General features: G+C 35.6%; 1 protein-coding gene across 5 annotated transcripts in view; it reads left to right on the top strand.

Moving 5' to 3' along the window:
- The window catches only part of COL19A1 (collagen type XIX alpha 1 chain), a 187,436-nt gene that overhangs the window by 142,812 nt on the left and 26,072 nt on the right, over window positions 1-18,552 (top strand). For all 5 annotated transcript variants that reach the window (XM_042879227.1, XM_042879217.1, XM_042879207.1 and 2 more), the window contains 16 exons: window positions 397-432; window positions 536-589; window positions 1,185-1,238; window positions 3,908-3,961; window positions 5,295-5,384; window positions 5,751-5,795; window positions 5,891-5,968; window positions 7,195-7,230; window positions 7,349-7,402; window positions 7,487-7,540; window positions 11,703-11,744; window positions 12,401-12,454; window positions 13,290-13,343; window positions 14,144-14,197; window positions 15,130-15,183; window positions 17,297-17,341. In XM_042879227.1, coding sequence (XP_042735161.1) covers window positions 397-432; window positions 536-589; window positions 1,185-1,238; window positions 3,908-3,961; window positions 5,295-5,384; window positions 5,751-5,795; window positions 5,891-5,968; window positions 7,195-7,230; window positions 7,349-7,402; window positions 7,487-7,540; window positions 11,703-11,744; window positions 12,401-12,454; window positions 13,290-13,343; window positions 14,144-14,197; window positions 15,130-15,183; window positions 17,297-17,341 — 858 coding nt within the window. The remainder of the gene's footprint in view (window positions 1-396; window positions 433-535; window positions 590-1,184; window positions 1,239-3,907; window positions 3,962-5,294; window positions 5,385-5,750; window positions 5,796-5,890; window positions 5,969-7,194; window positions 7,231-7,348; window positions 7,403-7,486; window positions 7,541-11,702; window positions 11,745-12,400; window positions 12,455-13,289; window positions 13,344-14,143; window positions 14,198-15,129; window positions 15,184-17,296; window positions 17,342-18,552) is intronic.

The raw sequence follows: 18,552 nt of genomic DNA on the forward strand, positions 1-18,552 counted from the left end.
GTAGAAGCTTGTTATATTTTTTCGTACACAACTGAAGGTTGCTTAGATACTTCTGATAAACATATTATAATAACCAAAATAAGGCACCCTGTAATCATGCATTGTTTTGGAGATGAATGTTATGTCACAAGTAGTGATTTATTAGGAAAAAATAAGCTTTAGACTGGAGAAGATCTCAAGCAAACAATTCAAGCAATTGTTCTTGAAACCTCTAGCAAAACCTGCCGGCAGAATTAGTTTGAAAGAGGAAAGTTTCCACAAGGCATCAGAAATTCTTTAATTCTCTTCTCAATAATTCTTAAGTTTGCAACTGTAGTATTTTATGGTAGAGAATTGAATTATTATTTGATCTTAGTTTAAGTTTCAACTTCTTATGTTCATATTTGCTGTTTTCAGGGAGAAATTGGAATGGAGGGATCTAAAGGAAATAAGGTATTTTTTTTTACTAGTACGTGCTGTATACATTTCTAGTATACGTATCTGGTTCTGAGAGATGTCACAATAAAGCTGTTATTTTCTCAAAAAATATCATTAGGGTGAAATGGGTGACCCTGGACCACCCGGTCTCATGGGAAATCCAGGATCTAAGGTATGTAAAAAGTATCTTTGTAGAATTAACATAGTAACTCCAGACTTTGTTGTATGCTGTGTATGAATTTCATTATATGCTGATACCCAAGCTCCCTAGATCATCAAAAAGCATCACAGGTGATGTAGATGTGAATCCACAGACCTGTAGCCCCCTGCAGTCATAAAAATGTTTCTCTACTAAGTAAACTCCTTACACTGGAGTATAAGCATAAATAATAATAAGTATATGCATTATAAGTGACAAAACAAGCTGAAGTCTTCCCAGAAAACATAGATATAGAAGTGTTTTTTTAATTATGTGGCAGATGCTCATTCTCTTCTCAGAAAAGAGCTAATGAGACAGACTAGAGCACTAAAAGACTCCAGAATATAGGAAAAAATGGGTATGCAAAGCAGAGATAAAAAGATGACTTGATGCAAACCCTCATGATCCTTTGGATCTCTACAAGCCTCTTTCCAGATGGTATAAAATATGATGGTGACCTGGATTTCCATAGCAGTAACAAGTTATTTCAGTAGCCTGTATCTGAAAGTACACATTAACTTCCAAAGGGATGACTTTTATCTCAAGTGTGCACAATATCATCTTACAGGGACTGCAAGGACCTCCAGGACCTATAGGACCCAGAGGAGAGCCTGGAGAAGTTGTATGTATTGTGTAATTTCATCAAACTGTATAAGTGTGGCATGTGAGCAGTTAGCTGGTCAAACACACACTATAGGTCCACCTCTCTTGAGTGGCACTACAGAAATCAGCTGTCAAAGCACAGTGAGGTTCTGCGCCTCAGCATAAAGTTCTGTGATTTGCTTATGTTCTTTCTGTCCTCGTGTTACTGTCTGCATGAGTATGTGAGAGTGGTGATACTATTTTTTTTTGTTTTTTTTAGTTGACAGTTAATTAACTCTACAAAAATTTCTCTTACCTCACAAGATTAGGTGAAAACTGAGAATCTCTGGCAAAGTGTAAAAAGTGTTGTAACCATGAGCTGAAAAAACAGTGTGTGGAGCAAAATGAGAATAAATAGGGAAAATAAGAGTATTCCAAGGATTAAAGCATATTGTGTTCCTTATTTTTTCTGTCTATATTTTCCAAATATCCTGATTTGATTTATTTCTCATTAAAAAAAAAAAATGAGCAAAGATTAATAAGAGGAACAGAATAAAAAAAATGTGTTTATTGTCTTAACATTTAGGCCAAATTTATGAGTGAAACTCATTCAGAACCACACTCATCCTTTACCTAATTCTTTTAAAACGTGAGCAGCATTAAATCTTTAAACAGAGTAGAAATATTACTTGGGAAGAAATTAACAGAAAACTCTTTTATTGAATTACTGTTAAATTACTAAAATACTCTGTAGAGAATGGAAAAAAAAAAGATTAATTTTAAGATTGTCAATTGGTATTCCAAATGAAATGTATAGAGAATTGCTGACAGTCAGAAAGAACTGAAAGCCATTTATGGCTGCTGTTGGTAAAAAATAGCTTAAATAGGGAACACTGACAGGTGGCAGATAGTACGCGTGCTTGTATGCATGTGACAGTGTCAAAACCTGAACCTCTCAAATCACAAAGGTACAGCTTGCGCAATGCAATGGTAGGATCTGCTTTTAAATTCTAATAGCACCTGTACTAAACAGAGGTGACACAAATGGGTTCTTCAGTTAATAGAGACATAAGAGAGACTCACCAGTGTGGAGACTGATCATCAGTTGCACACGTAAATACTACTTGGACAGAAACAATCAAGAGGTGAGAGTACCAGGAAGAAGAAGTGGTGTCAAAAAAGAAGAGCTCCTGAGAAGAGCTGTGCTCAGATGGAAGATCTTGGCTAGAATAATGGTTCTAGAAACCAGTGAATGCTGTGGAGATCAGAGAGATGCATGGAAACATTTGCTAGCAAACACTCAGGGAACTTAGCCACTAGGACTGGTAATGAAGGCAACTTGCTTCCCAACCACCTTGAATGAACAGCATTCTCCTTGATGGAAAGGAAGGTCAACAACTAATGAATGTAACACTGACAGAGGAACAAGTGAGTGAGAGTGTGAAATAATCAAGGACAAAAGCTCTCATCTCAGCCATACTTAAACCCCAATATCCAGATTCACTACAAGCTGTCAAGTGATGGCACAAGCAGGATGCAGACATTTTGAACCATGAGATCAAAGCCTGTGGAATCCCCCAAGAGGAGTGATGTGTACATGTACGTGGACACCATGTCTGCTCTACAATCAATAAATTTAAACTTGCATATATTTTTTTAGTGATTTGGTATAAGCAGAGTGTTCTTCAGGTATCTTTTTTTTTCTTTTAGTTTAAAAGACTGGTTGTAACAAATAGCTGTCTATATTAAGGACAGAATACAACAGAGAGAGTGAACACAGCTGTTGAATCCTCATTGTTGACACAGATATGTCATCTTACTTCATATACAGATGTTTATAAATCTATGTTTTCCACTGTGAAAACAGTAAAAGCAATATGTATTTCTGTGTCTTTCTCAGAAAGGTGGTTTTTCGTTTGCATTTAAACACCGTTCTTAGATGTGACTATTTGATTTCATCAGTTTTTGACATTTACTATGGAAATAAAAAAGTTTGACAACAATAGTTGGCAACAATAGTTGGCTGAATAAAGTAGAAGAGTTATGACAGAAGTTTCCTGTATATATTCAAGCATAGTAAGAGAATCAGCTATTCATTTAACCTTCCAAAGTATTCAAATAGTTTCTGTTTGTTTTATTTTATCTCATTTCACTATATTTATAAGAAATCTTTCATAAAAGGGCAACAGAAGATACTGAAGTTAAAATGTGAAAAGTCGCGAGAAGATTTAGAAATTACAAAAGAATATGCAGGATTAATTTACTGAAGCTTTTAAGAGATAAGAATGCATCATGAACTACACATTTCTTCATGGTTGAAAAAGATAAGACCCATCTGTTACTTAAAACTCAAGTTGGTATCTACAACCAGCTCACTTGAAAAAAAGTTTGGTTTCCAAGACATGGGAACATTTTGAAATGAATGTAAAAGGAAAAAAAAAGCCTTTGCAGTTTTGTCCTGAAAGGGTCCAGGAAATAATGTTGATTATTAAATATTGATCTAGAGAAGAAATGACTCAGAAATTTTCTTAATGACGCATTATTTAATTAGCACTCTTCAGCATTATGGGTCAGTACTTATGTACAGTGAATAATCATTTTCATCTGTAATTTTAGATTTAAAGAGAATAGATATAAAAATGATTTATTTTATTAATGTATATACACTGGAATATTTTATCATTTTTATTATTATTGTATTAATTCCAGGGCTTACCAGGAGAGCACGGGTTACCAGGAATGCCCGGAGTTAAAGGAGAAAAGGTATATTCTAACTGTTCTTAATTAAGATTGGTATAGTAGAGGCTATTAGACTGTCTTGTGAAGACTGTTTCAGTTCATCTGTAGTGCATCTATGCAGCAGCTTTAAGAATTGATTTAGAAGTGTACAAGAAGCAATTGCCGTCTCCATGGTTATATTGCAGGCCAGTTTGTCAACCCAATTGCTCTTCAGAGTCATAATTTAAGTATTATTTCCAGGGAGGTTAAGTTGGACTCTTACAATAAAAATGTGCCATGCAGAAATACCAGTGTAAGTTCTGACAATAGGATACCCTCTCAGTGTTGTGCCCTAACGAGGCTAATGTCTAAAATCATGCTTCATGGCCAGACTTATTCATCATGGCAGAGCACTGAGGCAGACCTGAGCCAAGTCTGGGATCTCTTTATGGCATTGTATTGTGCTGGTAGACAGCCTCTTGGTTGGAATTCAGCTTCATCAACAAGAATTATGTGTGTATATGCTGTGTGTAGGGAGGGGGAGAAAAGATACTGTACAGGCACACTGTGAGCTATGTGAGGTGTTATGATATTTATACATCTTGGGATACAGAGGAAATTAATAAAATCATTTAACAGCTTCAAAAAAAAAAAAAAAAAGCACAATGAAAAGGCAGAAGGGAAAATAATTGTGGAATAACAAGCAAAATCTTTCAAAATGGGAAGTAGTGGAATCAGAAAGAACCACAGACAATTATGCAGCAGCATGGACAACATAATAAAGGGCACAGAAAATGAGAAGTTCGAACAGGAGAGCAGTGAAGAGGGACAGAGAAAGATGGAGTGAGTCTGACATTCCTACACTGGAAGAATCGTCAGGGCTTAGTGACAACTTGCATTTTGGAGAGCTGGGGACATGAGAAATGTAGATCAGATAAATTACAAGCATGGAAAATTGAGAAAATGTGGTTAATATTATGGGTGCTATGGTCTATGCCTCTTTTTCTGTAATTTTTTGAAGGAAATATATTTTTGATAGAAAATTGAAGCTTTAAATATATTTTCCATACATGTATGGAAGACTTTCAGAAGTTTGTTGATAGCTATGAATAATGCACTCGGACAACAAAGCACAGGATTTTCCTACCTCCTGAGAGCTGAGTTCTTATAGATGCACGTTTCTTATAGATGCAGGGAGCAGAACCTCTGTGGAATTAAACGTGATAAATTTGATCAATCTATGGAAATGATTTTTGTTTATGAAATGCAGGGCTGCATAAAGCTTTGCAAATTTTCTTTCTCAGTTCTTTCTCAAAGTACTGGTGCATTCTAGGATAATCTTGATAATTTTGAGTCATGATTCATATTTATCTTGTAGGGTGACCCTGGTGGGATCATGGGACCTCCTGGACACCCAGGTCCAAAAGGTGAGGTGGGGCCTCCTGGACCAAGTCTGCCTGGAAGACCAGTAAGTCTGTGATTTGAAAAAGTTTTTGTGGCTTTATTTCTTGTGGGGATAACTGTTAAAGAATTTTCATTGTGCAGTGAAAGCAATGCAGTAAGAACAAGTAATTTTCAGATGTGATTTCAAACTTGAAATATATATTATAGTGTTATTGTAAGTACATTAAAATAGTATTGTTAGTGGAAGACCTACAAGGGATCCTAGTGACAGCACTATTAACAAGGAAGGCATATGTAAATCTACCATAGTTTACTCATAAAGGCTGACTAGTTTTGGCAAGAAAATTCACCTGGTCTCTTTCATTTCAAAACATAATTTGTGTTTTCTTGTTTTTCTTGCTGTGTTGCTGTTGTTTTTTTTTTTCCCTAGGGTTCCGCTGGTATTCCTGGAAACCCAGGTCCACGAGGACCAAAGGTATAAAAAGTTACTACTGTTTCTGTAAACACAGGATAATAAACCAGTTTGCATTTTCCGACCTGTTTTAACTGAAAGCCTTGTAACCTTCGTAGGGAGAAAGAGGACTGCCTGGTCTACAAGGAGCCCCTGGAGAGATAGGGCCTCCTGGAATAGGCATTCAGGGATCACCAGTAAGTATACCAGTGCCCAGAATTTGGGTTCTCACTGTGCATCACTGAGAAACTGTAATATGAACTCCATTCTGACTCAATTCACAGCTCAGCAACTTTTCCCTTTATCTAGACCTACACAAATCTAGTGCGCACTGAAAAGAGTAAGTCTAAAGGAATGAGAGAATCAATGGCTATATTACTGGCAAACCAGTAATGATGTTGACACACCTTCGGACTAATTGTGTTTGTTTCTAAGCAGCTGTAGGTTGCAGTTGTCAGCAAAGTCCAGAGTGAGTAGAGGTACAAGAAAAAAGGTTTATTCTACACTGCACATGATGGCATTTTGAAACCCATGCCAGTACTGGAAGAGGCAAATACACATGGAAAAGATGTGGGAGGCTTTACATCAGCTCTTTCAAGCTTTGGCACTTGTGATAACTGCTAATTACAAGCTTAAATCTACTGTTTATAAACAAGAACCTTACAGTGTCCAGACACTGTGTCAGGAAATAGTGACGTTCTCATATTGAACAGCCTTCATGCATCTCTATGCAGTTTAAATTCAAATATGAAACAAGTTGGTATCTAAGTAATTCAAACTAAATAAAACTTGTAATAACTGTTTCAAGTATTTAGTTTGTTTCTCGATTTTCTTTCTTTCTAGTGCCTTTAAGTAATATAGCATCTACACTGTCTGTGGATTGTTTAATAAAAAAAGTACTCATAGAGATTGAAGGTGTTATTGCATGAGTTCTACTGTGGTGAATTGGGTAATCTCTCATCAGACTAGGCCAGTATATTCAAGCAGGACATTTCAGTTTATTAGCAGGACTCAGAGAGGAGAAGTTTGAGAAAAGAGATTGGAGATATATGCTGAAATTTGAATTTAAATATAATTTAAAATAATTTATTCAGATACATATTTTCATTCTCAATTACGTTTAAATAATTTAATTATTTTTTACTCAACAGCTTTTTATCTTATGAATTGCTGAAAACACATTTTACCACAGATCATTCTTATTTGCCATTACTTGCCCTTAAAATCATACCTCAGAAAAATCGTGATCTCTGTAATTTAGGTAAAATTAGATCTGTATTTAAAACCAAACCTTACAACCAGTGTTTCTTGCAATGTGAACTGAGCCATTATCCTATACTGAGTGTATTTTTTAATCAGCTTTATCTCCCTTGTCCCAGAAAGGGTAGGTACTGATTATTTATTATTTGGTGTTTTCTTGTAGGGTCCTATAGGGCCAACTGGATCTACAGGCATCCAGGTAGGATACACACTTTCTCTTTAACATGAAAGCAAAACAAAACAAAGCCATTACTTTAAAGAGATTTGCAGTAAAAGGAGAGTGTTCTTAAATCTTAAAAGACTGTTCCTTCTTTCAGGGCCCTAGAGGGCCTCCAGGATTACCAGGAACTCCAGGTACCCCCGGTATTAATGTAAGTACCTGTCTATGTGCAGTAAAAAGTAATTTTTCCCCCTGTCAGTGATTTAAGGCTGCCACATTTTCAATTTATTTCTAGGGCACTCCAGGAAGAGATGGAAAGCCAGGACTACCAGGCCCTCCAGGCGATCCAGTATGTATATGTGGAAAGCTTGTATAGTTGCTTTGGTGAGAATATTTTAATTTTAAAGGAGATAACCGGGTAAAGCCTGAAAGTCCAATTTGTTAAATTAATTTGATTAATTTAGGATTATATCTGTTGTTGTTGTTGTTTCACATGGTTTTATTGCTGTATAAATTACTGTTATGTTGACTTCAAAGGGATAAATGCCTTGTTTCGGGTCTTATGTGAATGTTTGTATACTAGCACTTCTGCTAGGCTATAACTTGGCACCATGTTCCTCAGCCTCAGATGCTTATAATGCAAATTTTCGGAAGCAGACCTTGATAAATTCCTTTGAAAGAGTGGGAAAGAAGGGAGTTTTGTATTCTGCAGTTAATTTTGCTATGCCACAGAAGGAAGATAATAATTTTCAAAGAAATTCTGAGATGTCAGTCTTTCATGTGATAAATTCCCTCTAACAATAATGAAAAAGTGAGTTTTAGGGGAAAAAATGTTCTGATCCTTCGATATATTTTAGATATTTGTCTCCTCTTGGATATAATATGCACCAGTGTTACAGCTTTATGATTTTGTGAAGTCTAACACTGCAAGATCCAAAAGATCTACAAATGCCTCAGGCCAAATAGCACCATTAGAGATTAGTTAGTATTATACACGGGAGACAAGAGAGTCCCATGTGCACGTTTGCTAAGTTTGCAAATGAAGACTCTTTATTCCTGTTCCTATCTTGAGCCCTCACAGCTACGTTAGAGCTTTCAAAAAACAAACTTTGCTAGAAACAAATGCTTGCTGAAGCTTTTATAATGCCAAATGTTTTCCAGTTTTCCTGAGCTATTTTTAGAATATATTCCATTAGCAGAATAAAAGCCACATTTAGTTGGAAGAAACCAAAACTAGAGCTTAATATTTAAAGAAGATTACTAAACTCACTTGTGATCTTGGTTTAGTATTTAGTTAAGTACACAATTTAAAAAAAAAATAAATAAAACTAAAACAGTGATGTTCAGTGATAATAATGCTTTTATATATATATATGTGTGTGTGTGTGTGTGTGTATATAAAAGAAAATAAAACTTCACACAAGAATATTTGCCCTTTGGCAAAATCTCCTTTCTTTGCCAAGGCATGAATTTGGCCTTCTCACTGAATTAAAGGCAGTGGCCTCAGTCTGTTTGTGGCTTGAGGTAACAGTTCTTCATATACCTGACTATCGCACGTATTCTTCAGATGCAGAGACTTACTTTATGTCTTAGGAATGATTTACATCTCCAAGTGTTCAGTCATGCAAATCTCATGCAGGGATTTCCAAGCTGGTCTGCAGACTACTGACAGCCTGTGAAGAGCTGAGAGCTTTTAACAGCTGCAGGAATGCATTAGGCAGTAAAATAAATGATACTTTCAATTAAACATTTGATGGTACAGATGCACAGCAGTCCACAAGTATGCCTAAGAACTGAGAGCAAGGAGCTTATTGAAGAGTAAACCAGTCACAAAATCACACAAAGATTTTGTCTCAGAGAGAAAAGCTTTCTAAAAAATAAATAAATAGCTAGACTGGGAATCTAGCCATTATGCATACTTTGATCATCTGGGCTGGTCAATGCAACAAGCCTTTTCTGGTTGTATGATACAGTTTTGACTACATGGCTGGACTATTCTCCCCATTTAAATCATGTCTGTAGCAGTCCTTGAGCATACAGCAGCAACAGTTCCAGTGCTTTAAAAGGCACTTGACAGCATCTGTAGCTCCCAGAGGACTAAGGTCATCAAGCAGAAGCAGGTTTTATACTAGCAGTGAGTACAGAAATAGAACTCAAGTCAGAAAGGTTGAGATATAAGTGATCTACTGCTAGGAATGGATGTAAAACCAAGAAACATGCACTCTGAATGCAATTATTAGAACAACGTGTCCAGTCTTATAATTAATAATCAAGGAGATCAAATTACAGACTCTGCAGACAAAGCCAAGTAATTCAGTGGTTTTTCACTGTCCACTGAAAAAAAAACCCTGTGTTTTGGAAAATACATTATATTAATTTTAGTTAATTTAATAGAAAAAAGAGCTAAAGATTTTTAGTTACAGCATGAATAGTTGGTGAAATTCACCTGAGGGATGAACAAAGAAGTCTCTAAATGATTAGCAGTTACCTTTGAGTATTTTGTGAAAGATGGGGCTTTTGAGGAATGGAGAGATGTGAACAGAGAGCATATTTTCATTAAAGGAGAGAGAGGAACCTACGTATAATAGATAAGTTGAAACAAGCTTGATTGCTTTAGTAATATATATATATTTAATTCTAAATACTAATAAGAACAATTACACGGAAATACAAGAATGCTGGCATTATTTTGTTAAGAATCAATCATGGAATAAATCATATTTCCGTTTCTGAAATGTTAACTTGCTTGGGAGGGATGGGGAAATAGTGCTGTTATGTATCTTGATTTGCTTAAAACTTTGAAACTGTCCTCATGATGTTTTCATATGCAAGCAAAAAATGCTCTGGAAGTAACTGCCATATAGTTAGTGCTTATCAAAAATATAGATATAAGTGTCTAGCAGCAGACATTTGTAGAACTCTGAAAGAGAGATCTCTCCCATGCATGGTTCTTTTCAATGTTTTAGTTCTATTTGGATAAGTGGATACAAACTGCCATTGAACTGGAAAAGATTGCTTAGGTTTTTGTAGATAAAACCATTGTCTAAAATTCAGAGACATTCTGAAGTCAACAAGATGAAACTTGAGACAATGAGTATAAAGCGCTTAATATGAAAAGCAAAATCCATAAATTGAATAGGTTTTGGAAGGCGCAGTGTGCTGTAAACTAAAGGTAAGTAAAAAATGTGATGCCACTACTAAGCAACAGATCTGAATGCTAAAACATGCTAATGGCATTTATTACTCTTGGAATACTCTTTTCTTTGAAGGGTACATTTTTTTCAAGGAAGATGTAGCAACCAGGAGTAAGGCTGGAAAATGAAGGCCATTTTAACATTTTTGAAAGCCCAGGATGTATCATGCACTCATTCAGAGATGCACATATGCAGCTGTGACTTTACATTATGTGTGCGGTTACACTGGACTTGCTATATTCACAGAGCACATGAGCTGTATGTCACAAGTGCAGTAGACTTAGTCTCTTAACTGTGTGCCCTGGCAACTGAACTTTAGGACCCTGTCAAACTGCATGTCTTGGGTCCTGTGTCTTAAAACAGTACAGAAGTTAAAGCAGTTGTTCTCTGCATGCTTTCAAATGGGGTAAATAGTCTATTCCTGATTATAGTTAAATTGGGTATGTTCAGCAGTTCTTGTCCTGAACTGATGTTTGATTCCCATAGCAGAACAACAGCAGTAACAAATTTTGAATGTGTCTAATTTTATCATATGCCCAGGGCTATTTTTGTTTTAGCACTTGCGAGAAGAAATGAGAACCGATAATTGAAGTCTGTGAGCAATCGGCTCAATCAGATTTTATAGGAAGTCTTTAAATGTAAGTCTAATAACAGCACTTGGAAATCGGAGGATACAGACATATTGCAGCATAGTGTTTACCTATTGATTGAGATTTAAATGTGTTATCTTTAGTATTGTTAGTGATTTGGTTGTGGCATCACAGACTCTTGCACTGGTTCTTAACGTTTAAAGGCAGGACAAAAATTTACCTATGTTGCTTATGTTACTGTAGCTGGATTATTTCCAGTACCTGAGCTAATTTAATGAAGTTAGCTTTGGCATCTTTACAGTTCAGAATTTAGTTCAGATTAGAGTCAAAGCCTAGGAGGAAGCAGAAGGAAAACACTGAAAATAATAGGTGACAAAAGGCTGTGAGAATTTCCAGTGAGGATGATTTGTTGTTGGTATGCTATAAAGACAATTACATATTATGACTTGAAAATAGAATTTAGTGGTTTTTGGACAAGTGTTGTGTCAACTTTGTTCAAACTGCAAGAAAAAATTACATTGGTAGATTGGATTGACAGTGATATTTAACATTTTAAAACTATGTGGAATGCCCTGATTTTTAGAGTCGTCACTGAAAAAATTATCTCAGCCAGTGTGTATGTAATCAGCTATATGATTTGCCATATCAACTTTTGGAAAAATCAGCACCTATTTGAATTGGTAACATTGTGTAAAAGATTAACTGCAAGTGTTTCTTGTAATTTCAGATTGCATTGCCACTAGTGGGAGACATGGGTACTATACTGAAGGTAAACTTTTTCAGAGGTTATAAAATGAAATATAGAATCATAACATGGTTTTGGTTGGAAGAGACCTTAGAGATCAGCAAGCTTCACCCCTCCTTTCTGTGGGAAGGGTTGTTAGCCACCAGATTAGGCTGCCCAGGGCCCCATCCTATCTAGCCTTGAATTCTTCCAGGAATGGGGCATCCACAGTTTCTCTGGGCAACCTGTTCTAGTGCCTCTTCAACAAAAGCTTTTTCTTTGTGTTCAGTCTACATCAATCTGCTTTCAGTTGTAAAAACAATAGTAGAACACCTCATTTTCAATTTCTGAAAATGTACTGGTGTTTCTTTTTGAAAGAAATAGTGTTACTGTTTCATGAAACTGATTTAGACTGGAAAGTTAAGGATTAGCAATAACAATAATTATGTTAACTTACTGTAAATTTGATTTCCTTTTCCTGCATCTCTATGGTCTCACCAAGAGCTTTGGAAACAGTTTAACTAAAATTCTGCATTCAAACATTATTGAATTAGTGAACTTTAATCGGCCTCCATGAGAATGAATGGAAGAGTCACCTATGGATGGTAACAAAGGCAGGAAAGCGTGGTTGCAAAGATCAGATCTTCTGACCCTGTCACTATCATGCTTATTTATCACTTTGCCTTGTGTCTGTTCCTTAGGGTGATCCAGGCACAAGAGGTCCTCCAGGCATCCCTGGTAGAGAAGGACCAAAGGTTAGTTTTTGAAGAGCTTATTTTACTCTGCTTTGTTGTTAAAAATCAAAAGCCAGATTTTTCTATCAGAGAAGTCTTAAATTTTTTTGTCTGATCCCTGTTTTTGTAGCATCTGAGCAGCTTAAAGGTTCAGGCAGTTTTTGCAGTTTAGTCCTCTTCCTGTCTTAGTGTGCCCTTTCTCTCTGGGAATTGAGCTAAACAGCTTGGGAACTAAGTCCCAAGCCAGTGTAACTTTCTGTGGCTTGATAGTTAAACTTAGCTCAGATTTAATTGTCCAGTAGTGCATTGCCATCTATTGGCTTAAGTGAGTCAGTCATGCAGGAATCTTGCAGTAAAGAAGGAAACTTCTCTCTCAAGTGTGTAACAACCAGATCCGTGCCGTTGCAAATTATTCCCTGTTGGACTAACTCAGCAGTTTCACTGGGACTTGAACTTTCACTGATGTCAATCAAAATTCTCTTTTGCTGTAATCTGATAAAATATCTCATGGCATGGAAAATTAATTTCCTACAGTAGAACTTAATTAATTGAAAGTATACATCCTCCCTGTGGGCAAGCATTTAAACCCTTTAGTATTTGTAAGACAAGACTATATCTCCATTAGTCTTTTTATGCCAATTTGCCTATCAGGTAAAAAATACTACTTTCTTTTCACCTTAGTGGGAATCCATTTTAAGACTCATGGGTAGTATTGAGCTTTGTTTTTTTCTTGTTTTAGTCACTTTATGTTTGTACTCGTATATATTAAATGTAGGTCATAAAATTTCATGCTCTCCTTAGCATGAAATTCATTGTTTTCTAATAGAAAACATTTGTGTGAATGTTGTTTTCATAGGGAAGCAAAGGTGAACGTGGATTTCCTGGACTTGCTGGAGAGAAGGGTGATGAGGTAAAATTACTTCATTTATGTAGCCAATACACTATTATGTGAATCTAGACCAAGAGGAAAGTGCATAGAATATTAAACTGCTTATTTAAAACTGCTGGGATAATAATGTATTACTGCAGATAGCCCTTGAATCTAAGTTTTCAACAAGATTAAGCACTATTATTAAAATAAGTAAAATCTATTTCATATTTGTATAAAGGTTTTTGCACATTTATATATTTTAATGCCTTGCATAAATCTAAATGCTAATTTTTAAGAGTATGAGATAAAGCAATAAAAAGGTAAATGCCAAGCATTTTCACAAAATATTTAATTTTATAAGGTATTTGCTTTGATTCTGTTACTTCCTATTTAGCATTCACTTTGAGAAATATTCTGTAAGGCAAATAGTTTGATGGGAATAGTCATTTCAGCAGTTACTATTAAGTGGAAATAAAATATTTGAATTTAAAGTACATACAGTATTTTCCATTATATACTATTGGGTGGAGCTTACTTCTCCCTATGGATTATAAAGGGAATCAAGAGCGATTAGCTTAGATATATATACATGACTGTCATATAGCTAAAATTTCATCTGACTAAGCCCAGTGGATCAGAGGAAAGTATACTGCAATGCACAGACTTGTCTGAAATCCTCGTGTATACTTATATTGTTTATATTCCAAAAAATATCGATATCCTGGTAGATGAAAATGTGCTTCATTGTTGTTGTAACAGTGATGGACGTGCTAAATATAAGTCATTTTTTGAGGCTATAACATGGGAGAGGAAATTGACATGTGCACCTCTATTTTCAGGGCCTTCAAGGTGTTCCTGGACTGCCTGGTGTACCAGGACCCAGTGGACCGTCTGTAAGCGTGTGGTATTATTTGTTGCCTAATTTCTCTCTACAAAGGTTGCTATAATTACATATCAAAACTTCTTATTCTTATCTTCTTGCACCTCCTTTTGGCTTTTAGGAGAGTGACAATGAAATCTTACCTGCAGTGGCTGTATTAAAATAAATTATGTTGTGAGTTGATGTCTCCAAAAATACTATCATTGTCTGGATTCAAAGTTTATGTGACCCAAATGCTTTCAGTGTTTTGACCTTACTAGAGACTTCATGAATTTGAAAGACATGATGGACAAACTAGCAGCTAATTAATTATTTATACCCTAGTTACTGTAATAGTGTTATTAATAAAAATCTAAAAAATATTTCTAACTGGGCATTCTCAAAGCATTAAATGCAGAAACCAAATCATTATAAAGTCTTGAGAATACATTAACTTACTATTTGAAGTCACTGAAAAACTAATCCTGAAAAATACTGGTATTTTGGAGAAAACCTCTCTTGGGATTTTTTTTTTTTTTTATTTTCTACTTGCACAATGAGACTGTTTTAGTTAGTGTGATCATTGCTTAATGCTGGGTTGTTGACAGTACTAATGCTTCCCTAATTGCAACACATTATGGAAGCTTAATGTGGAATACATAAATTAACATTTTAGCAAAAAAACATGATCCTTCACAGTATCAAGAGTTACCATTTAGGGGCAGAGCATTTAGTCTGTACAAGGTGAAAATACAACCACAAACACAAGTTTTACCCTTCACAGAGCTTATCAGTAGAACACAGCTTTTGCATCAGACAGAGAAGAGAAATATTGAAACCTGGAGGAAAAGTGTAACTAGTTTTAAATGACCTTCAGAAAGTACAAGTTTTAAAAACTAAGGTACAGTGCAAATTGCAGTTTTGTGATGTTTTTTAACTAATACAAACTGATACTGTATTGTGCAGGGAGCCATGGGAAGACCTGGGCATCCTGGTCCTGCTGGGTCAAAAGGCGAAAAGGTATTCCTTCTTTTTAGTTCTGATAAAGATCTGTGTAGGTTTTGTGATCCTTTCACCATGCTTTGGGTTTTGGTTTGTTGTTGTGTTTTTGATATTTTTTTAACACAATGCAGACATGACTTTGACATTTTCAAATGAATTTTTATTTCTTGTCTTGGATTACAAATACTTTCTCCAAACAAACATACAGGCTTCTATTTTGAAGAATAAACCTTGGGTATATATGAGTTTCAGGGAATGTTTTCTAACTGTAATATGCTATATAAAATTAAGAAATTGAAAAAAAAACATTGTCAAGTAGTGTATTATGAATTACTACTTGCTCTACTTCTCATTCTTTTTCCAGCGTATTAGTCAAACTTAAAGGCATACTTAAATGTTCTTCAAAAGCTGGAAGTTACTCAATACAGATATTCTGCAAAAGTATTAAAGCTTCCTTTATAACTAATTTACACTGTTATAGTACTGTTTTTTTATCAATTATATATATATTCTTTTATCAAGTGCTTCCATTATAACTAAAAGGTCAAATTAATTTCTTGGGCACCACAAGTCATTGACATGCAGCAGAAAAACTGATCTATCGAAACATATTTTGAGATATTTTTTTCATTTTTTACATGGATACATTTCTTATTTTTTTTTTCTTAGCTATGGCTCGGGCTTTTCCAGCCATAGTGCATGGACTGTGGTTATACTAATACTCTATAAAACTTTGAACTTGGTATGAATAAGAAAAGGAAATTGTACTTTGGAAAGCTATGAAATATCCTCAGCATAAAAATGAGTTGAGAACTGTCTCCTTCCTGGCCATGATAGAAATAATTTACCGAGGGTATTTCCTTTTTAAGTAATACACTGCAAAAAAAAAAAAAAAAAAACCCAAGGTTTTGTTCTTTTTGTGTTTACAATTTTAAAGTACTGAATAAAGTCTCTAGAAATGCAGTGTTTGATCAGCTTCTTGAAGCATGTACATCTCTATCATTGGCTGAGACCTAATCATAGCTGTTTTTTCATTATGCATCATAAAGCTTAGGGGAAGGCAGCCTCTTACTGCATTTGAGAATGAGAAAGTCAGTTCTCCATAACTAGTGTGCCACTGAGTGAAAAGGCCAGAAGTCAGATCATTTAAGAGCGATGAACTGAACCATAGCCAGGTTATGTACATTCTTCTTCCTTTATCTGAGGACCACATTTGAAAAGTTCTAAAATATTTTCTCTCTTAATGAAATACTATAAATCCTTCAATTTGTTGCTTGACATTTCAATCACAAGATGATTTGGAAATTATTTGAATATGATTGTAATTAAAAATGTATATTCTTGTGGTGAGTTAATCATTACTGTCATATGCTCAGCTTGACTTTCTCCACCTTAATAATTTTAAATTTGCAGCCTAAGTGTCTCAATGAAGAATGTTATTAAAATCCAATGAAGTGAATGAAAAACTTGGATAGACCTATTCCAAATGATACAGAATTATTAACTGAATCTTAGTGATGAAATTTTGAAAAGATCTTGCTTGGAAATTTTGACATTAAAATGTCTGTATTGCTCAAAGCACCCCCTATTCTTCTGGGGCAAAAACTAAGAAACTTTTTTTCCTGATGTAAGCAGTTCAGTGCATCTCAGCAAAACAGACTACAGCTACAGATAAGTGTTTTGAAGTAAAAGTCAAGAAGATATTCATTATAGCCCTTAATAAAGACCTTTCCTTTACCCAACATGTTTCTGAATAAACTTGTCTTTATCTGTGGATGATCAAATTGAGGATTGTCTTTAGCAAAACAATATTCAAAACATAAAATGAATTACAGCTTCTATCTATTGATTGCTTAGAAATTTATATGAATTTATATGAAGTATTTCACTACCCTATTGCCACTACTGTTTTGCCATGAGGAAGTTACTACGCGTAAAGCATCACTAACTAACAGAACAAGAGCCTAAATTTGCCTAAAGCTTAAGTAGGATGATTCATTCTTGATATTACCTAGTCCTACTGACTGTATCTCTTGTTTATTGTCATAATGGCCATCACAATTTGGGAATGGAATAAATCTGAACAACAGTTATATTAAATTAAAGTTATATACATCTCTCACTATGCTAGGGTAGTGAAGGCTCTCCAGGGAAGCCTGGACCACCTGGACCTCCGGTAAGAGATTTTGGCTTACATTTTCGTTATATGTTGGGAATGATATAAGTAAAATGAAATGCACAGGAAGGACGTGGAGCTCTTGGAGTGGGTCCAGAGGAGGACCACTAGGATGATCAGAGGGCTGGAGCACCTCTCCTTAGGGTAAGGGTTGAGGGAACTGGGCTTGTTTAGCTTGGAGAAGGCAACAGGGAGACCTCATTGTGGCCTTCCAGTACTTGAAGAGAGCATGTAAACAGGAGGGGGAATGACTGTTTACAAGGGTGGATAGTGATAGGACAAGGGGAATGGTTTTCAGCTGAGAAAGAGGAGGTTTAGTTTAGATATTAGGAGGAAGTTTTTTACACAGAGGGTGGTGACGCACTGGAACAGGCTGCCCAAGGAGGCTGTGGATGCCCCATCCCTGGAGGCATTCAAGGCCAGGCTGGACGTGGCTCTGGGCAGCCTGGTGTGGTGGTTGGTGACCCAGCACACAGCAGGGGGATTGAAAGTCAATGGTCATTGTAGTCCTTTTCAACCCAGGCCATTCTATGACTATGATTCTATGATATCAAGAAGTAGACTGTCTCTCTAAGACATATTAGTAGTGCAGGAAGACAGCAAAGTCTTATTGCAGAATAGTTCAGTATTCCTTTTTTTTTCTTGTGATTCATCATTAAATCCAAGTCACCAGTGCCATCTTAGAAATCTGGTCAAATGAATTATTCTAAAATCCTTGAACACTGAGGTTAATTTATTCACTTTGGATACCTGAGATCAGGTAACCCAGGGAAGTCCATGGAAGGCTTTAAACTGTAGATTAACTGGAACAGTACCTAACACAAAATTAATTCTGAAGAATTAATAACTGAATGATCTCACAATCCCTTATTTTAAATACAGCCTTAGAAATGTCATTCTTTACCATAATTCACAGAATGCTTTGTTTCTAGAATCTAGCTATACTCTAATGATTCTTACATACTCCAGTCTCAAATGCAGCCTACTTCTAGCCTGCAGTAGAAAAAAAAATCATTCACTTCTGCCCCAAATTTAACCCTAGAGCTGACTCTAGCTAAGAGGACTGTACATTTTTCAGTCCTTGCTTCTCTAAATTCAATCTGTATCTCATGAAAATTCTCTAGAGGAAGTGATGGTTTAGAACTCAGGACATACTCAAAAAATTGGTATAAGGATAGCAGGATACCAGGTTAAAAGTTGTAGCTAGTATG

This window comes from Lagopus leucura, unplaced genomic scaffold (assembly GCF_019238085.1).
Source record: "Lagopus leucura isolate 7727_CA_CO unplaced genomic scaffold, USGS_WTPT01 Super-Scaffold_73, whole genome shotgun sequence".
NCBI classification, from domain to species: Eukaryota; Metazoa; Chordata; class Aves; order Galliformes; family Phasianidae; genus Lagopus; species Lagopus leucura.